The 20,858-nt window shown below is 53.8% G+C and overlaps 1 protein-coding gene across 5 annotated transcripts in view; it reads right to left on the bottom strand.

Annotated features, from left to right (window-relative positions):
- Positions 1-287: 287 nt before the first annotated feature.
- DUSP8 (dual specificity phosphatase 8) overlaps positions 288-20,858 on the bottom strand; it is a 42,288-nt gene continuing 21,717 nt past the window's right edge. For 4 of the 5 annotated variants that reach the window (XM_051622563.1, XM_051622564.1, XM_051622562.1 and 1 more), the window contains exons 4-7: positions 4,419-4,585; positions 2,104-2,263; positions 1,780-1,903; positions 288-1,401 (exon numbers count right to left, since the gene is read on the bottom strand). In XM_051622563.1, coding sequence (XP_051478523.1) covers positions 315-1,401; positions 1,780-1,903; positions 2,104-2,263; positions 4,419-4,585 — 1,538 coding nt within the window. In that variant the 3' untranslated portion in view covers positions 288-314. Of the gene's footprint in view, positions 1,402-1,779; positions 1,904-2,103; positions 2,264-4,418; positions 4,586-12,316; positions 12,703-20,858 lie in introns of those variants that run through there. The other variant, XM_051622566.1, reaches the window with a different exon arrangement.

The raw sequence follows: 20,858 nt of genomic DNA, 5'->3' as shown, positions 1-20,858 counted from the left end.
CTGCCCCTTCTGTTTGAATTCTATGACCAAATGTTGAGCGCAAGTCTCCTAGGACTTAGGAGCTCTGGGGATGGCGGGGAAGCACCAGGGCAGGTGCAGGAGGGACACTAAGCATCCGCCATCATGTTTCCCGACTCTGGAAAAAAATCATCTGCCTTCGCTTCGGTTTCAGAGTGTGTGCTCCCGAAAATGCACGCGCGGGTATAAATACTCCCCCCCCCCCAACCCTGATGCCCCACCCCACCCTCCACCCCCAAGTTTAAATATCCCCCCACCCCATCCCGTCCCCGCTCTCCAGGTGCCCCAGGTAGGTGTCAGGACACCTCGATGATCTCCATGCTGCCTGAAAAGCTGGACTGTTTGCCGATTTTGCCTAGCTCTTCCCGGGCCCTGCCCTCAGACATGGTCTCCTCGAACTCCATCTGGCAGCTCCTCCGCTTGAACTGCTTGTCGGCGCCGGCCTCCTCGTGCCAGCTGTGCCGCCCGTCGCGCGGCTCGGCCCGCGCCTTGTCCCTCAGTCTGATCTCGCAGCCGCCCGCCACCCCGCCGCAGCCAAACGGCGGCGGGTACGGGCTGGTGCTGGCAAACAGGCTCCCGCCGCTACCGCCAGCGCCGCCGGAGTCCGTGCCGAAGTACCAGCCGGCCTCGCCGGAGGGGGTGCTGGGGGACTCCAGGTGCACCCCGCTCCAGGCAGCGGCGGCGGCAGGAGCAGCAGCCGGCTGGCTGAGCCGCGGCGGCAGCCCATCCTCAGCACCGGGGCTCTTCCGTGTGGCACAGGCCCCCCCGATGTTGAGGCTGAGCCCGTGGGCCGGCGAGCCCGCCGGGTGCCGGTGCTTCCGCCGCTGCCTCACCTTGGCCTCCAGCAGGAGGTCAGGGCCGCTTGGCCGGTCGGGGCTGTCTGCTCCCGGGGAGAAGGGGCTGAGGCCACCAGGGCCTGAGGGGCTGTCCAGCTTGCAGAGTTTGGGGGTGTCCCCAGGGCCAGGGGGCCCAGGGGGCTCCTGTTGCAGGCCAGAGGAGTAGGCAGACTTGATGTCCAGGGAGAAGGAGCGTTTCAGGCGGTTGGTGTCCTGGATGCGCTCAGAGGAAAGATGCAAGCCGTTGAGCCCCTGCTGCAGGCTGGTGGGGGACAGGACCTTCGGGGTCCCACCTTGCCGCTCGGGGTCAGCGTGGGGGGACACGGAGCCAGCGCCTCTCGGCACCTCCTCGGCCTTCTCTGAGGTAGGTGGGGTGGGGTGCCGGCTGCCCTCCGCCGCCTCTGCCAGGTCCTGCTGGGCGTCCCCCTCGCCCCAGTCGCCCTTTGACTTCAGGGCCTTGAGGAGCTTCAAGCTCCTCTCGTACTCCAGGAGCTGGCCCAGGAAGTTGAAGTTGGGCGAGATGGACGGGCGACGGTCCTTAACAAACCTGCCGAGAGGCACAGACAGCCCTGTTTGGTGCTTGGTCCTCCAACAAGTCACCTCTACTTTGGAAAGAAGAGGCATTGTCCAGGACCTACTGACCAGACCCTCTGAAGGCAGGGGTCTTGGGGAACTATGGAGCCTTGGGATTCCCCAGGGGTAGAGCTGGGACTGCCTCCCCTTTCCATTTTACCACTTCCAAACATTCCTTGTTGCGTGAACTTTAATGAAGGAAGGTTTGGCTTAGTTTGGCTTCACTGGGGCTTAGCCAAGGCAACACAGCTTCAAGGAGCTCCCACCCTCTCCTTCTGGGCTCAGTCTTCATTCCTTCCCCGGAATGAAGCTTACCCAGGTAACCCCTCCCGGCCCTCTGGGGAAAACTCACCTGTATGCATCATCTGACGACATACCCATGGTCTTCATGATGTAGGCAATAGCAATAGTAGCCGACCGGGAGATTCCAGCCAAGCAGTGCACAATCACCTGGCAGCTGGACACCTTGGCCTTGTCTGGAACACAGTAGAGGAAACAGAGAAAAGCATCTATGTGGTCAGTGATGATGAACAAAATTACTCTACCCTCCCTCCCCAGACCTCAACCCCTTTGTGTGAAAGAACAGGAGTTGGGGGTAATACCATGGAGGACAGAAGAATTCAGGTTTTGAAGGCTGAAAACTGGAGCGTCTGCAAACATCGTAACAAAAGCTCACCAATGAATTCAATGGACTTGTCCAGCCAGGGAAGCAGCTTCTCACAGTAGTTGTCATTGACAGGAATGCGCATGAAGTGACTATCACAGATGAAGTCTGGCTTGGGACAGGAGTTGCTGGCATTGAGGACATAGCTTATCCCATTCTGTGTCATCAAGTCCTGATGGGAAAGAAGTGGTAGAATCATTAGCTGAGTTCAGGCAGCATCAAATGCAGAAAATCTGCCTTGCCATGCACTCCCTGCCTTTTCCCATACCAGTATTTTCTCCTGTGTGTCTCCCACTGCTGCCTTGGCCTAGTTGATAGTAGTACAGGAGAGACCAGCTGAGAATGTTGTGTCAATTTAGATGACACAGGACACAGCAGATCTTTTCCTTGGTCCAAGTTAAAGTAAGCAAGACTAAAGATATCTGGAAGGGGATACTAGAGGGGAAAACCCAAGAACTCCAGAATGAGAGGAACAGGAAAATATAAGAAAGAAAGTGAAAACTCTGGCTGAAAGCTTTGCAAGTATCAGCTGAGGGTAGCTCTCACACCCCTCAGAAACATGGGGAATTCTCACAGATTTTTTAGTTGTTCACTGTTCACAGCTGTTCCCTGTGAACATACTCTCTTGTGTTGGGAGATAGGCAGGTGATGAGGGGAACCATGTCTTCCCTCTTCTTGACACTAGAGTGAACTTTGAATTGTTTTCTGTGACTTTTCTGCTTTGGCCACTCAATGGCCAACATCACTGCCTGCATTTCTGACATCAATAAAATGCAGTGGCACAAGGGAGACCTTAGATAAATAGGGTCAGATGAAAAACTGCAATGAGGGGGTGAGGTTTGACCCATGGGCCATACATCAGGGTTACAACTGGCTTACTGGGTGCATCCACACCAACCTCCATTCCCTCCTTCCCAGGGTTACAGCCAGCTTCACCTACATGTGGTGCTAACACCAAATTTATGAATGATCTGACCCCTGTCTCTTTCCCCCTCTCATCAATTTAGGTATCACCTTTCCAGCTGGGAGCAGGTTGCTTCTAAAAAATGGGGGGACATTTGTGCCAGATGCTGGGTCTCAGTGCCTAGTCTGCACTATTCCAGGGAAGACCCAGAATTAAACTGGAGGAGAAGACATGGGGAAAAAAGGGTCCTTTCATGTGTCAGAGTGCTTGGAGCTGCCATAAGGGATCTCTCCTTTCCAACGTGCTGGAGGAGAGAAGCATGGTCCATGCACGACCTCTGCACTTGACCCTGCTCTGCTGCCTATGAATAGAGCATCTTCTGGCCACATTGTAGGGATGGCAGAAAACACAGTTCCAAAAGATTAACAAAATCCTCTGAGGAGATGGGGAGGGAAGGAAACCATCAATTTCCCTGCCTGACATTGGCTTTTCAGACCACACCAGGACTGCAGCCCTGGCTCTCCAGCAGCTGGTTCCTGACCGCCCCAGCAGGCTCTGCAGAGCCTGGCCTCAGCTTGGCAGAGTCAGCCCAGCTCCTGGGCTCACATTCTTGGCATTTTTCTCTTCCATTTCCTTCTACTCCCTGTATATAATTTCTCTCTCCCTCCTTTCTGTCTCCAACTGCCCTCTGGCATTGTGGTCCCTCTCCTGCAAGGACGCCTGGCTGGCTCCTCCTGCCCACGGTAGGCAGGCACCCCTTGGCATTTTCACTGCAATTCTTCTTGCTGTTATTTTTCCTTGAAACAAAATTCCTTCCCTGGCATGACATCACAGCACAGCCCCTCCAGCACCTTTAAAAGGGCACTGTCCATCTTGTCTCCTCTCTCCTCACAGCAAAGCTTTGCTCATTTTTGTGCTTCCTGAACAAGCCGCTGCCACTGGCCAGAGCTGCCCATCCCTGCGCTGCAGCTGCTGAAAACCCCAGCTCACTCCCACCCTCTAAGCTCCCCAGGCAATCGCAGTGTTGCTGAAATTGGTGTTAACTGCCAGCCTGGCTGGCTAGGTGGGTGGGTGCAAAGCTGGATCATATTCCACATCTTCCTCCAGCTGTGGTAACCCCCCCTCCAAGCCCATGGGTTTTCCCAACCAAGCTCCTCTGGCTTTGGAGTTTGCCACAGGCACTTGGGAAGAGTCTGACCACCCCAAAGCTCAGTAATACAAGATGACTCATCCTGCGACCACCTTCCCCAGATCTGCTGGCCTCTGCCTTTGCACTCCCTGCCCTCAGCACCCTGGCATGGCCAGATCAACCACGTGTGGTCCTCCCATCAGGCAGGAGAAGAGTCCTTAATGCCCTCACCCCTCTGCATGGCTCGGGTCCCAGATGGGACAGGGTGGACGTGTCCCCTTGCCAGGGCTGTACCTTGTTTAGGACGTCTTTCTGGGAGCCCAGGTAGAGATGTGGCAGGATGCGTGTGGGGCCAACGTTGGCCACGGGCAAGCATGGCTGGGAGATGCTCATTGGCAGGATAGCAGCTGGCTTCCCCTCGCAGAGCCCTGGGAAGCAGGATGAGAAGGTGGCAAAGCCTCCTGTGAAGAAAATGGGGACATTGAGCTCATAGAAGAGAGGCCAAGACCATCATTACCTGGAAACCTGAGTCCCAGGCTGGGGACAAAGTGGTGATAACCCTGCAACAAAGAGAACAGAGCTTAGAGAAGCACCACCAGCTACCCAGTGCAGACATATTGTGATGACCGTGCCACACACATGAAGAAAGGAATGGAGACCCAGCTCTGATTTTTCCTGCTGTGGCTGCATATTAATGCAGGCATTCTGCACCCATCCCTGCCCTTCCCAACTTCATTCAGACAAATGACAGGAAGAGAAAGCCTTTTTTTTTGTCTGCCTACTACTCTGAGGACAACCAGAGTCCCCTTTTGATAGCAAAACCCATCAGGGCAGGATGATGACAAGCAAGCTCACCAAGGTGCAAAGCTCCCCAGGTTGAGGAAGTCAGCCCAATCCTTGAAGCAACAGCTACACTTGCCCACTGCAGTTTCTGAGACATGACCCCTCTGCCCAGCCCTGCCAAGCCCATGATTTCCACTACATTGGACTGGACCAGTACATGAGGACCTGCAGGGAATTGCTATTTCTCACCCTCTGACCTTACTGAATATGAAAGCAAGCAGTGCCTAATTTACTCCACCAAGCTGCTGTGCAGTCATACCCAGCTTGAGCATAGATGGGCAGGCTTACATGAAAGCTGGAGACAGACTTTTTACAAGGACATGTAGCAGCAGGACAAGCAGTAATGAGTTTAATCTGAAAGAGGGTAGATTTAGGTTAGCTATTAGGAAAGAAATCTGCACTGTGATGGTGATGAGATATTGGAACAGGTTGCCCAGGGAAGCTGTGGATGCCCCTTCCCTGGAAGAATTCAAGGCCATGTTGGATGGAGATTTGAGCAACCTGGTCTGGAAGGTGTCCTAGCCCATGGCAGAGGTGTTGAACTAGATGATCTTTAAGGTTCCTTCCAACCCAAACGATTCTATGCATGTATGATCTTGAAGCCTGATACCGAGAGAAAACCCCCATTTGGGGCTGTGGTAGGTGGTATCTGAGCTATTGCCGTGGAGTCTGGCATGGTCAACAGCATGATCTAAATGTGAGTAAATCTGCCTGAAGGCCAGTCCCCAGTTCAAGTGGCAAAAGCACTGACTTGAACAGGGCAGCAAGCATTGCCCTGCTGGTATGGTGGACATCTCAGGGAGCTGAAAAACCCCCAGTGCTCTTGCACGTCCTGCATGGTTGCATAAGGCCTCTGGTGACCCCAATCTGCTTTTGCTCACTGATCTGGTTCTCTGAAGTAGAGCTGGTCTGGCTAGCGGTGGCTCAACCTCACTCCCCTTCAGCTGAGGACATCTGGGCACCAGCTTGGTGGAACAGAGAGGACATTGGGTCATATCAGACCAACCAGTCTCCCTTGAGGTTTTTCCTAGTCACACAAATGAGCAGATACAGCTCGATATCACCCAAAGGGCAGAGAAGACTTTAGGGCTTGACTGGCTTTAACTGTCAGAGGGATTAGGATGCCCACATGAGATCCTTCTGAAAGTCTAAGTCTCTGGACTCAGCACTGTGAGAATCCCTGGCTCATGTCCACAGCTAAACAAGACCTTTTAATGAGTCTTTGGTAATGACCTTTCCATTCATTTTTTCTCTCCTTTAGAAGCAGGGCAGCCTTGGCACATTCTCAATTTACCTTCTCCAGCATCTTGCCCGCGTTTATGCTGACACTCCTGGAGTACCTCCCTGGCTGCTGGTGTGGCACCCAGGCTCTGGCTGTGCTGCAGACAACCCACTTCATGTGTTTGGGCAGTGAAGGTGATGGAGAAGCCAGAGCAGTGCACAAAATCATGCTCACACCACCTGGAATATCCAAGGTCCTCCATCACCCTCCATTTTAGCAGCTCCTTGTGTCCCACTGCCCCAAGAGGAAGGTGTCCTCCACACAACCTCTTTTTTCCCCTCTCCTGTGTTTTCCTGGCTGGCAGCTAACACAGCTCCCAGCTTCAAAACCCAGCCAAGCTGGGAGGGGTAGAGTTAAAGCACCTTATCTTCTCTAGCACTTCCTTTTCTCTGGCTGCCTCTGAAATGACATCACCTCTCAACTGGGACATTAAATCAGAGTGAAAGCAGGAGGCCCAGCACAGGTGTAGTGCAGCTCTGGTTACTGCTCATCCCTGCCCTGTGTCCCCATTGCCAAGGAGCGTAAATCACTGGTCAGAGCCCTGCATGGACACATGTGAGCTCCCTTCCTTGCCACACGCTTGAGCACATGCTGCTGATGCCTGGGGGATGCTCAAGCAGAAACCCTGGGGGAAGGGTTGCCTTCAGCTGCCCCCAAGGAAGCTCCAGAACATAGGTTCAAATGGAGCACAGATTTGACCTCTGGACTCATGCAAAGCAACATGGGAATCTTTTTGAAGGAATCCAGCAGTTCTGGGGAGAAGGATGCATACAAGTGCAGCCCTGGGGATCGGTGCCTGTTGTGGTTCCCTGGTCCTCAGCCTCTTGCTTAACTCATAACTGTCAAGAGCCATCAGGGGCCATGTACATCTTCATATCACTCTTTAAAGCCAGGAGTGTGGAGTGATCTCATAGCTAAAGCAGGTCAGGGCATGCTGCTCTGTCCCCCTGCCTCCACTGACACTTGCCTGGCAGCAGATCCTCTGCCAACCCTGCTGGGGGAAGTCCAGGCAGGGGCAGAGGGGGCTGCGAAGCAGGCGGGGACGTTTGCAGAGAGTGGTAGCAGCACGCAAAATCATGCCTATAGCTTGCCCTGTTTGTCCCAGGCAAAGCCTCAACCTTGTGTCTGGGAGCCCAGCCATGCTCCCATCCTGCCTGTAGCTGCTGAGGGCAGTCCAGGCTTAGGGGAAATCCTAGAAATGGAGCTGGGTACCCACCACTATCCCAACCATGAAGTGATGCTCACCCCATGCCGGCTGCTCTAGCATGCTTTTTATTTTTAGAAAGCAAAGCAGCTCTTCAAAACAATCACAAAGGCAGTGAATTTCCCTGGCTGGGCTCCAACCGATACCTGGGCTTTCCCCCCCTCCATACCCTGGGTCATGGAACCCAGCTTTTGCTGGAGGAGAGCAGCAGAGCCCCACAGGGTGAGGAGCCAGGGCAGCACTGGGTCTTTCTAGTCTGTCCTCTAAATTTGCAGTGCTGGTGCCAACAATGCTGTTTCTTTCGGCACGTGGGGAATTAAGCTCAGGAAGGATTTGTATATAATGTGCAGTGGGCGCTTGGGCACCTTTGGTTTCTTCTTGATGCTCTTCTTGAGCCTGGCAAGGGCCTGCTGGGAAGGAGCTGGTTGGTCCCTGTGCAGCATGGCCCAGTGCACTGCTCATGGCTCTAGCACTCCTGAGGGCGCACAGAACCATTCCAAGGAAAACCCAGTGTCTTCCTGACTGCAATTACCTGAGACAGAGGTGGGGCACAGAAGGAGAGAGGGTATGTTTGGGCACAGGGAAACAGGTCAGAAGTGTGGATACCTTCACTGCTCCTGCTGAAGATGGAGGAGCCAAGAACTAGAGCGTCAGGCAGGTTCCTGGAAAGACCAGAGGTGAGAATCATCCCCCCAGCTTTGGGGGTTCATTCAGCAATGCCTCCAGAGACATAAAAACCTTTAGCAATGTTGAGTTCAAGGTGGGGCTGAAAAGAAACCCAGCTTTTGGGAAGGAGGGGAGTGCTGTCACCCCACTCCAAGAGGAGAGCAGGAAACTGAGACATGAGGCATTGCAGCAACTTAGTGCTGAAGAGTGCAACAACTGAAACCTCATTTCTTCCCCCATCCCAGCCTTGGCTCACTGACTGCTGAATCTCCCTTCCATCTCTGGCTCTGCACTGCAGAGACCCCCCCTGGGCCAGTCCCCAGCCCTGCTCTTCATGGCCTTGGTGGCCAACAGAGGAGACGGAAAAATCCCCACAACTTCTCCCCCATCCCCATTTGTGCCACGCACTCCCCTCCGCATGCTTTCTATCTTAAAATCCATAAGAATCTCCCAGTGAAACTGGATTTGTGGAAAGGCAGTGAGCCTGGGAATCCTTTCTGAGCTCATCCAATCAGCTTGGGGGGAAGATACCAGTAGCATCTTCGAATAAGCCCCCGTGATACCAGCACTGCTGCAACTTTTGGGAAGCTCTGCAACTTTTCCCCTTGAGCAGCAAACTGCAGCGAGAAGCCTTTTGGTCAGTCTGTCTTTGCACTAGCAGCTGCAAAAGACTAAGAGATGCCTATAACCAAAATGAACAAAAAGCCCCAGTGCTGGCACTGGGCTGATGGGCATGGAAGATCAAGAAGGTGGAATGAGAGAGGTGTTGGACTGCTGAGCTGGGACCCTGTCGCACCTGGGGACCCCTCCACTGCCTTGGCTGTCACCTTCAGGTGGTCTCTGGGGACATCTAGCTCATGGCTGGGACAATGTAACATGTCAGGCATCACCTGGAAGTTGCCCTGCTCCCCTCTCTCTCAAGGCAGGGCACCACTGTTGGTGCAGGGAGGGTGACACAGAAGGTGACAAAGTCCTGGTTAGGGGCAGGAGTGGCACTGTTTTTCTCCTGGTGGTAAGCCACAGCTTTGGGGATTTACAATCCATTGATCTGCATAGGACATTAGGGGAGATGCTACTGAGGATACTGAGGATAAAAGGGAGTTGCAGGGCATATTAAGCAGGGCAATCTCAGCTCCCTGCTGCTCCGTGTCCCTCCCTGCACCAAGGCTGTCTTCCTAAGCTGGTGGTGTAAAGTGGAGACAAGGAAACAACAGGGCTTGAAAACCCTCTCAGGTCACTCTGATGACTGCAGACTGCACATTCATTTCTGGCCCAATGGACTCACCTCCTTCAGAATTCCTTGGAAAAACTCCAGCAGCTCTGGCCTTAGTACTGTGCCCCACTGACTGCAAGAAGCTGCCCAAAACCACGCTGAGGGAGAGCCATGTGCCTTGTGAACACCCCCAACACCGTAAGTCTCCTAAATGTTCCCCCACACCAAGCAGCAAGGACGTGTCCTGCTCACCAGCCTCCAATGTGCATGGTGGAGCACATCCAATGCAAAGCCCCCCCCCCCCCAGCAGGAAACACAGAAGAGGTGACATGTCACCCCACTGTTCTATCAGTCTGTGGCAGCAAGGAGGAGGGAAACAGGCACAGCTAGAGCTGCAAACCCTCTCCAGGCCAACAGCTGCTGCACCCACCTCCTCACCCCCAGATCTCATGCCAGGACTGGTGGGAGACAAGGGGTGGTATTGAAGTGGTGGTTTATAGCCCACCCTCATTGCTCCTATAATGAGTGTTAAAGAGCAGCAGATGGAGCTGCTCAGAGACCAGTTCCTCATGCAGGTGCTGGAGCTTTTTTGGTAGCCTGTGGTCCCACTGGTGGGTTTTGTGCCTGTGCTTGTGCTGGAGACCTTCTAGCCCCCTTAGAGTTCCTGGTGGCTGCCCAGCTCTCATTAAAATGCCTGTGGTGGCTGAGAGCTGCTGCCAGGGTGGCACGTGGCGAGGGGCAATGGGGGATGCAGGCGAGCACGCGCCTCAGCTGTTGCTGGAGCAGCCGCCACGCCAGCACGGCTCCCCCACTGCTCTGCTGGCTCGGTGGAGAGGATGCTGCCTGGATGCCCCCTCCCTGTCACCCCAGCTGCCTAGAGACATGCTGCTCCCCATGCCCCAACATATCTATCCCCAGTTGTTAAACCACCTTGCTGAACTGAAGCGTGGCAGGAAATTACAAAAGCCAGGGAAACCTGCAAAAACTCAGCCCTTGCCTGCATCATGCTCAGCCTTTGCAGGGCAGTGAGCCTCAGTGCTCGGCTGGGCATCTCTGCAGTAAGTTGAATTGAAGGAAGAAAAGTGAAGGGGCCAGGCACGCCACACGTTGACACGCAGAGCCTCTGGGAAAATCCCTCTTTGCAAAACACCATCTCCCTGGCTCCCATGCTGGGTGGGAGCCTGTTGGTGCCGGCAGCAAAGCTGGGCAGTATGATGAAACACTGTACAGCCACCCTTACTCACTGTGCTCTGGGAAGCTCTGGGGTTTTGTCAGTGCTTCCTGCTGCCTGGGTAATTTCCGAATTTCCCCCCTGCCTCCAATCTCACTGTTCCCCTCTCAGTGTTGCAGCCCCCTTTGCTTTTCTCCAGCCCTACCAGCAGTGCCCAGTGCAGGCAGCCCTGCCAGTGATGTCTAATATGGGCAGCCTGCCTACTTGCATGTCCTTCCACCCGCCTGGGTGGAACCCCAGTGCTGCACAGCCTGGCCAACTCGCTCTCTCTTAGCTGATGCTCTTTTACTTCCTCCAGTCTCAGTGCATTGGAGAGAGATGTCTGCTGTTTGTCTAGTCTCCTGTCCCTCCTGTGTCCATCTATCCAGTGCTCTCTGCCAGCCCTCCCTTGACTGGCACCAAATTTCATCACCCCAAGCAGTGGGGACAAGAAAGCTGATGAATCAGCCCTATTATGGATTCATGTGAACTCCCTGTTTCCCTAACAGTCACCCTGAACAGCCTTAGCCCATCTGCTGCTACATCACCCTGCTGCCTCCCAATCCATGCCAGACCTCCCTGGCCTCCCAGCCTAGTCCCAGGCTCCCCCCACATTCTCCTAAACGAGTGCAAAACATCCTTTTAAAAAAAGAAAAGCAGCAGAAAGGAAGCCCTCCACCCACACAACCACGAACATGCTCCCTGAGCTGCTGGGCTTGATTTTCCTCCGGTGACTGTGCCTGCCTTACTCGTTCTAAGTAAAGAAAAATGTGTCATTTCCAGGAGTGACTTATTAGTAATGACACCATCACTTGGTTATGTGCTTCATGCCACAAAAACCTGTCAAGCACTTTCAGCATGCTCCCATTTTAAGTGGTGATGGAGGGGAAGTTTCTTGATTCAACCCTTCAGTAATCTAGGTCATTCCAGGCCCAGCATATTTTTAAGCTGCTCCAATTAATATACCCTTCCTCTCCTTGCCCTTCACCCTGCCACTGGGGGGTGGAAAGACCGCAAACGCCCTTCTTGAAAGAAATCCCCCCAAAGACGGGCAGGCAGGAACCATGCTGGTGAAATTAAATGGCTCTGCCGGGCAGCTGCCTGGGTACAGGCAGCAGCGCAGAGCTCCTTCAGACGTGCTCCTCACACACCTCGCCGCCCTCACCCGTCCTTTCTCCGGGGCACACTCCCCCTCGCCCACAGCCTTCTTGACTTCTCCCAGCCGGCACCTGAGGGGGCAGAGATGCTGGCGGCAGAGCCTCTCCTGGCTCCCGCGACCTTCTTCCTTCCCTCCTCCTCCTCCTCCTCTGCTCCGTCTGCCCCCTCGCCAAGCTTGCCTGGACTAAGAAGGGTTCAGGGGAGCCCGGAGCGGGAGCACGGCAGCCTCACCGGACCCCGCACCAGATGGGAAAGCTGCCTAACGCTGGGACCACTATAAATGCCCCTGCCTGCTGCAGGCAGCCTCTCACCTGCCTGAAGGAGCTGCCCCCTCCGTGCAGCTCCTTTCTCGCTGCTTGCAGCACCGGGCTAGCCGCCCCTGCAAGCGCTTCCATACATTGCCCGTGGCTGGGAACTGGCGATCGCTCCCCTCCGCACGCTCGCCTCCTTCGCTCCTCTCGCCAGCTGCCTGTGCTCTTTGTACTGCCAGCCATCCACTCCCCATCCGCCGCTCCGCAAATGCCATCTCCGCCCCCCAGGCAGAGCAGGGCTCCGAGCAACCCGCTCTTCCCCCGCCGTCCCCATCGAAAGGAAAGGAGCCGGCCGCCTGACAAACCTCTCATGTCCCTGCTCTCCTTCATCCTCCGCACCCTTATTTTCAGCTTCATCTGCCCCTCGCGCATGTCTGTCCAGAACTGGTCCTCAGAGGGAGCAATCATTACATCCACGGGCATCCGGGCAGCGGGGCTGCGGCTCGCGGAGGCACCTCTTGCCTTAACAAAACGGCAGCTGGAGGGCAAACAAAATACTAAAAAAACCCACAAAAGAAGCCCCCCCGCGGCGGAGCACCGCCAGCCTCCCTCGGCTCCAGCCTTCAGGCTGAAAAAAAAGAAAAAGCAATTAAAAAAAAAAAATCGAGCAGGGGAGGGGGCGCTCAGCGTAGCCCCCTTTCCACGGCCGCCCTCCTCGCCTCCCGCTCTGCCTGCAGCCGGCGCGGGCTCAGCCCATCAGCAGCAGCCCCGCCGCTGCCGCCGCGCTCGCTGCGCACTCACAGCGCTCATAGCTAACGGGTCAGGCATGCGGCGCATTCCTTACTCAGCACACAGACACGCAGCGCAGCGCCCGGCCTGACACACGCTTCGCTGGCTGCTTAAAGGCGCAACCGCGAGTTTCTCGCCCGCCCAAAGCGCGTCCCGCCCCCCCGGACCCCCACCCCCCGAGCCAGCGGCCGCGGCGGGAGAGCGGCTTGGCTCCGCGGCGTTAATCTGGGGACAGGGACTCGGAGGGAGGAAGCTAGTGCCCACATCTCATTTCAGCACCAGCAGGGCAGGGTGCTATCAAACCCCGGCGCTGCGGCACCGCTCTCCATCCCTGCTGCTCCCCTCCCGGTGACGGGCACCCCACGGCTGGTTCTAACTCTGAACTCCAGCGCCAGGAAGGGCAACGCCACCATCCTAGAGGGAAACCGAGGCACAAAAGATTAAGTAGCTTTCCCCGGGTACTCTGCTGCAGGGCAGAGATGGGGACCAGACAGCAGGTCCCTCACCAGCAGCTCATCTTTCTTCTTGATGTCTCCACTGAGACCACCATCACTCAGGAGCGATGCTCATCCTGGAGTGGTTTCAAACAGCTGGATGGAAATGGACCGAAACAACTGGTGGGGAACGGGCCTAGTGCTGGGCTGCTTGCACCTGTGTGTGGCCACATCGGATGGAGTTCAGTCCCAGCAGAGAAGGACCATGGAGGAGGTGAAATCCTCCACCAAAGCTTTCTCACATGCAGAAGTCCAGCAAGAAGGGATATGTAAAAATGGGCTTTCCCAGTCCTGCTGGGGCCTATCCATCAGTGGTGGCTTCTGAAGCAGGCTGGGGATTGATGCATTTTCTTCCTTGTCCTGAGAGAGAGAATTACTTGTCCTCCCACTTCCCACCCATGGTACTCCTCAATACGTCTCCACACAACTCCTTATGAGCTTGTTGGTCAGAGTCCAGGCCTCTAGAAAATCATTCAGGATTATAGCAAGCAGAGGAGCTGGGGCCAGGGGGGGGTGAGGGGGTGTGGATGTATTGTGCCTTTGAAAATCTGAAGCTTTACGGGCTGAAAAACCTCAGGCTGAGCCATATGTGAGTGACTTCAGTGTTTTTCCTTTGAATGACATCACATGAGATGAGGTCATCGGCATTAACTAAGTACCCTCCCCTCCCCCCAACCCCGAGTGGAGCCAGCCTCCTAACAAGCCTGTTGTTGTAACAAATATGGTTTGATTATTATCAGATGTGGGTCAGGGGTTGGATAAAATTCAAAGCGTGCTCCAAGTAGGCTGAAAGAGAGAGGAGCAGCCTTCTGCCAGGAACCCCACACGGGAAGAGGCTTGCACAGCAGCTTCCCCGGGGGTCCATTGTCCCCCACATTCGAAACCTCCATCCCTACCAGAGAGGGCGCAGGATGCTGGTAGCCACGGCCAATGGCTCCCAGCAATGGAGGTGCCTCCATCTCACACCACTGCTGCACTAGCACTGTTCTATCCATGCTGGTGGGGGGTTCAGCTGTGACCTGCTTTGTTGGCTGGACTTGGGCCTCTGCTGGGTTGAAAACCATCACTGGATCATACAAAGGCAGTAACTGGCTGGCCGCCCTGTGCCAGCTGAGGTGGATGCTGCAGAAAGACCATGGTGAAACAGGGGAGCATGATCATCACCCTGTCCCTGACCCAGAGCTCCACAAACACGAGTTTGCCTTCCCTGGCTGCCCTCTGGTTGCTGGACTCCCTCAGGCTTGAGAGCCAACAGCACAAGTTATTTTGGTACTGACATGTTCCTTCAAGAAGCATTTGGACTTAGTTTTTGGCTCAGCACTGCAGTTAAGGAGCTGAGCATGACACCATCAAAAGCAGTCCCTGATGCAGGAGGTTCACTGGTGTTCACTGGTCTCTCCGACCCTCAGCAAAACACAAGTGAGCAACTCTCTTCCCTGTCTGTGAGGTCCAGCAACTTGGATCATTCCCCAGGCAGCATCCTCCTCCCCATCACCTTCAGCCCTTTGTCTGGACCAGGATAGGGGCTGGGAGCTTGTGCCATGGAGTGCGTGCAAGTAGAGCGATGAAAGGTGACATCTCTAACACGGAGACATATCCTGCATATTGCCCCTTGGCCCCTTTCCCCAGATGCTCCTCCTGGCCAGGGTGTCACCCATCCTGCCTCTAGCCCCTGTTTAGGAGACAGAGGCACATCACCTGGGGAGTGACGCCCAGCCTCGCTGGCCCTGCTTCACTCTCACTGCCGCAATGCTCACCAGCAGAAACCCTGCTGCTGGAGGAGACTCACGCAACCCACCTGCAAGTGCAGGGAGCACAAAAACTTTGTTCAGCACCTATATACCCACTGCAACAGTAACTACACCCTGGGACAAGCCCAGCTGGGCAGCAGCCAGCTGTTCGTCTCTCCACCCAGCACCAGGACCTTATAATAATTGCCAGCACTGACCTTTCACAAGTGTGTGACACAGGCCTGGGGAAAGGGAGAGAGCAGGCCAGGGGGGCAGGTTTCTTAAAAGGAAGGAAACCATAACTGGGCAGAGGCTCCTGCCCATTAGGATCTCTTACTGGGGAAGTTGCCATCCTCCTGTTGGCTTTTCAGAAATGAGAAACAACATTACACAGTGGTTCTGCAAGCCTTGGCAACCAGAGGGCTGCTCTTTCCTAAGCCACTTCTCCTCTGTCCCTCTCTGCTTTTCACCTTTTTGCTCACCTTTTCTGGGTCTGATAGTTAAAAACGTGGCTGGAGGGGGAGGGGAAGCTCCTCAGGGTAATTATAGAATCGGGAAAACAAGTTGTCTGACGACAGTGTTGCTAAACAGGGAAGTTTAGAGCATAGGTCTGGAATACAATCAGCTCACACATACATGACCTGGCTTAACCCCTCCAAGGGATGCAGCAGCCAGCACCACCAGGGCCAAAATCCTTCTAGGCATCTCCTGGTTGTGGCAGAGGGGGTAAATAGGTACCTTACCCTGCCACCAAGCCTTGTGCTGCAGAGACTGGGAACAGTCCCTAGGGTCACTGCTGGGCTGGGGTTGGATGCTAGCACCCACTGGATGGGGACTGGAGGGCAAAAAAACATGGTTCTGCTCTGGCCAAAGTGGTCTCGGGTGGCTTTGCTGCTGGAAACAAAGCAACTCCTCTGATGCCACAGACACAGGAATGTTTTGAATGAGGGGTAGGGAAGTCTAGAGAGTTACCTAAATCTCCAGGACTGTAAAAATCACAAACCTTGGTGATTGAAGTTGGACTTCAAATGGATAAATTGGCTAAAGCCAGTACTATGACTTTTTTAAAAAAGTACCTTACAATAGAGCACTGCCTCCACCCCTCTGGGAAGTCAAAAGAAAAGCATCACTGCAGGTAATCCATCTGTGCCCCACCACCAAGGCTCTGAGAAAAGCCAGGCATACCCCTCTCCATCAGGTGGTCAGTTTGTAGATGAAGAACAACCAGGATCCCCATTTATATTACTTGCAAAGCTGATGATTCAAAACTCATGAATCTGGGAGAAGCAAGAGACTGAGAGTCCCACATTAGTGCTCTTCCTGTCTCATCCCACTCTTGCACCCTCCTTATTCATACACACGCTCCAGCAAACTGAGGATCTGCTTCTTTTGGTTCATCACAATAGGCTACAGGATTGAGACGTCTGCAGGTGGTCACGGGTGCTTGTGGAAGTTTCAGAGGCAATAATTAGACTTCAGTAGAAAAACGTGTGGGTACATCTGATGGATTCACAGCAGTAAGTCCACAAGTGCTCTTAGATCTTGGAGCCTGAGGGTACATGAAACAGCCCTCATGACCTATGTGTGCATCTTCAGGCCTGTGTACCACACAGAGACTATGCTGGAGTCAGAGGACAAAGTCCACAAGGTAGTGCATTCTGCGTGTACTGCATGCCCAGAAGACACACACACCAAAGTTGTCAGAAGAAATCGTGTCCTGAGTGGGGGATGAGGAAGGTGACCATCAAATAACCAGCTGCAGTGGGGTCCTGCTTCCCCATTCCCAACAGACAGCTTCAGACTGATGACTAAAGTGTGGGTGTTCAGGGTATTTTCTTTCTTACATTCTAGATTACTTTTTCTTACATTTGCTTTGTAAAGACACCTCGATCTTGGTTTTGGATACTGCTAAGGTTTTACCTTCCATGTCAGACACGACAAGTTTTGCAGATTAATTTGTATTTTTGCTGCCTTTTGGAGGCACGTGCTGCCTCCAGCCCCTGGAGTCTGATTAGAAGCAAGTACCTTCTGTTCTGCCCTGCCTATGCATTGCTTTTGTACCTGCCTAGCTAGGCTTTTTTCATTAATCTCTTCTAAAACAGCCCCAGCACAACATGTTTCAAGAGGAGCAGACAGCAAAGGAGATGTGATGCTGGCATGTGGCTTCACACCAACACAACACGCAAAAGCACCATGGAATTTTCAGCCAAGGATGCACAAAGTCACATTTAGCTGCCCTGATGATGACCTCTTTTTAAGACTGTCTCTATGCAACAAAAAAAATAAGTTGTGATTATTTCTTTTATTTATTGATTTATTTTTATTAAAATGATCTGTCCCTGAGTCCTTGTTTCAAAAATAATTCCAGCCAGTGCTGAACCTACTCCCACCTGGGCAGCTCCAGTCAGCTCCTAGACTGGAAATCCCCTTTCCTTTTTCACTACTTCATTTTGTCTGTTCTGAAGTCACCTGCCTTTGGCAAACTCCCACAAAATCCCCCAAATCTCAGCCTCCTCCGGATCACTGCCACAGTGCACAGTGCACTCCCCAGCTGTGCTGGCTGGTCATAGCACTGCCAGGTTGGAGAGGACCTGGGTCATGGCCAGGGCTGCCGAGACCAGCCTGCTCACCAAGGAGAAGAATGGCGAGCAGAGGGCTGGGAGGGATTTCTCCCTGATGATATTGTTACATTCTTTCCGAATCCTGGGAGTAAACAGACACTCCAAATTTAGAAAGAACAGGACTGGAAAATTTAAACATTCCTTGAAGAATTGGTACAAAAGGAGGGGGGGGGTGGTGAAGATGATCTCACACATGCTCCCGAGCCAGATGAAAAGCTCATGACTGGAGTTCAGAACGCAAGAGAGGGGCCTGTTTCAGGTCAGAGAGTGATATCACAATGATAAAGCTTTCCCAGCACATGAAACCACAATGAAATTAGTCTCTGCCATGCAAGAGGGTTCCCAACCCCAGTGGTCTGGGCTGTGGGGACCACTGCTGCTGGCCACACTGCCACCCCAGTTTCGTCTCTTGCTGGCATTTAGCTTTGGGCACAAGCGAGAGGGGCCTGGTGCTTGGCTCAAGGACCAGGATTAGGGACAGAATGGGTGACTGAGCATCACCTGGACAAGCATCTCAGGCTCTCAGCTGTCATTTATAACTGCAAAGGAAGGTCTCCCCACCCTCTGCTGCAGCTGGACAAATGCAGAGGAGCTGGTGAAGCTCAGCACTCAGCAGCTCTGCGCCATGCTATGGTGCTGGCTGGGTTCCAATATAAGAGCTGGCATCAGGAGCCATAACGCTGCTGCTGCTTCATAAACACATAATGGCTGTTCATAAAAACCAAGCTGGAGGTTGCAAAGGGGAAGAAGAAGGGGGGGAGGAAAACAAAGCCGGGGGGGGGTGGGGTGGAAAGGATAAGCAAAAACCAAAAAGCTAAAAAAAAAAAGAAAGCAAAAAAGTGAGGGTTTGTGCTGAAGTAAACAAAGGTTAAAGAACAGTCAAGCTCCTGCAGGAATAGCAGAGCTGGGCTGGGAGGGAGGGGGCATTACGTAATGCAGGAAAAATGTTGGCTTCATTCAGTTTTCCACCACTTCATGTGATGTAAGGAAAACCATATAAATCAACAGGCTTTCTGCTCCCACGGATGGAGGGCAGCAAGCAGCACTATTTATACTTACACAATTAAAAAAAAAAAAAAAAAAAAAAGGCAAAAGAGAAGAGAAGCCCATGATTTCCAAGACTGGGAATAATTGACTCAGATTCTTCCTTCCCAGCCGTGCTGGAGTCACTGCTGCTGAGCTGTTAACCCTTGAGGGCTCCTTGCTGTCGCTTTTGCCACCCTCAGCCCTCCTGTCCTTGCCCATCAGCCTCTTCCAGCTGCTTTAAGGGTCTGAAGAACCAGGGGGTGGGGGCAAGCAAGAATGGCCAACATGGCATGTGCACAAGATGAGGACAGTGAGGTACGGACGTGTCACCCCTAGAGAAACATCTGCTAGGGCTGAGGGGAGCTGAGAAGCATGGAGGGGCTCGGGAGGTTTTGGGGCTGCCTTGGGCTGGCACACAGGTTTGGGGAGCCTCAGGACAGGGTTCCCTGGGGTGCTGACATCCACTTAGGGACAGGCTGAGATTTCAGGGCAAGACCCTGAGATTTTGGCAGCTGTTGCCAGCTCAGCTCCCTGCTGGGGTCACAAGCCACCTTCAGGGAGGACCCAGACATCACTTCTGGGATATGGAATGGGTTGGAGCAGGATGAGGTCCTGCACGAGGGAGGTGGGCCCCTCAGTTCAAGAAGGATATTGAGGTGCTGGAGCAGGTCCAGAGGAGAGCAACAAGGCAGGTTAAGGGTCTAGAGGGAAAGTCTTATGGGGAGAGGCTGAGGGAGCTGGGGTTGTCTAGCCTCAAGAAGACTCATGGGGGACCTTATCACTCTCTACAACTACCTGAAGGGAGGGTGTAGTCAGGTGGGGGTTGGGCTGTCCTCCCAAGCAACTATAGACAAGACAAGATGGCCTGGCCTGAAGCTGTGCCACAGGAGGTTTAGCTTGGATATTTAAGAAGCACTTCCTCGTGGAAAGGGTGATTAGACATTGGAATGGACTGCCCAGGGAAGCGGTGGAGGCACCATCCCTGAATGTGTTCAAGGAAAGGCTGGATGTGGCACTTAGTGCCATGGTCTAGCCCATGTGGTGGTGTTAGGTCATAGGCTGGACTTGATGATCTTAAAGGTCTTTTCCAGCCTTGGTGATTCTGTGAGGTCCAGAGCGAACAGACCCCACCAAGACGAGAAGGCAGAATCAGGCCTGGTCTGCACACTTCCCCTCAAGACTTTCAGAGCTGCCTCTAAAACAACCGCGCTGCTGCCCGCACCACAGGCAGGAGGAAGCTGCACGTGTTGGCAAGTATGCCCAGCCTTCCCTGGACACTCTCCACAGCCACTACCAGTCACCACTTCCACATAAAACACCACCACCATGACCCAGTGTTCTACATTTTGGTTCCCATTTTTTTCCATGCACTGACAGCCTGCGCTCTCCATCAGCCTACAGCCCTGCAGCCAGGAGGGTGGCATGCTGCTAGTGCTCACCAAGCATGGGGCATGCTGTGCATGTGGCTAGGGTGCACCAGTACTGACAGGGTCCCCCAAGCCTCTCCTTGCTTTCCCAGGGAAGTGAAGGCTCCAGGGCTTTCAGGGTCACCTCGCTCACCCCCATCACTACTCCAGGAGGACTCAGGGGAGGAGGTTTGCATTTAGGACACAGTGCTGCCCCTAGGAAAGTGGCACCAGGTTGGGGCATGCTGGGGTCACTCTGCAAAGGCTGTTTCCTGACCCATCCCAGTGACTAAGCAGGTTCTTTCCCAGATGCGACAGAATCTGTGTTCTCCTTCTGCATCGTGTGCCAAGCTGTGCCCTTGTTTATGCTGTGACGACCTTGGAGCTGCAAGGACGGCTACTGGGGTGGGCTGGGGGCTGCCATAGCAAGCTTGTGGCCACATTCTCCAGCACTGGCCTCAACAGAGCTCCTGCAACCCAGGCCACGTTAATTAGCTTTAATATGATTCTGTGAAGTCCCTGACTGCTTTTGAAACCTTGAATCAGGGACTTTATTCCTGCTATTTCTTTTCTTTGTTCTCCCCATGACAATGCAGCTGCTCTCATTCAACAGCACTTATCCAGGCCTTCCATGAGCAAGGCTCCCTGAATGCTACTTCCTTGTGCCACCTCCCCCATCACAACCACTCCTTCCCAGGGTCTGTCACGCTGCTGAGTTTGCAGGGACAGTTGCTCCCTCCATCCTCACGATGCGCCAGGAACACAAAGGTTGGTACCCTCCACCCAAAGCAGTATTCAGTCACTGGAGAAGGAAGGGAACTTGATCTGGGAACAGAGATGA

The sequence above is a fragment of the Apus apus genome, chromosome 5, assembly GCF_020740795.1.
Source record: "Apus apus isolate bApuApu2 chromosome 5, bApuApu2.pri.cur, whole genome shotgun sequence".
Classification (NCBI taxonomy): Eukaryota; Metazoa; Chordata; class Aves; order Apodiformes; family Apodidae; genus Apus; species Apus apus.
The sequence above is the reverse complement of the archived record's forward strand: the minus strand, read 5'-3'. Positions and strand labels throughout refer to the sequence as shown.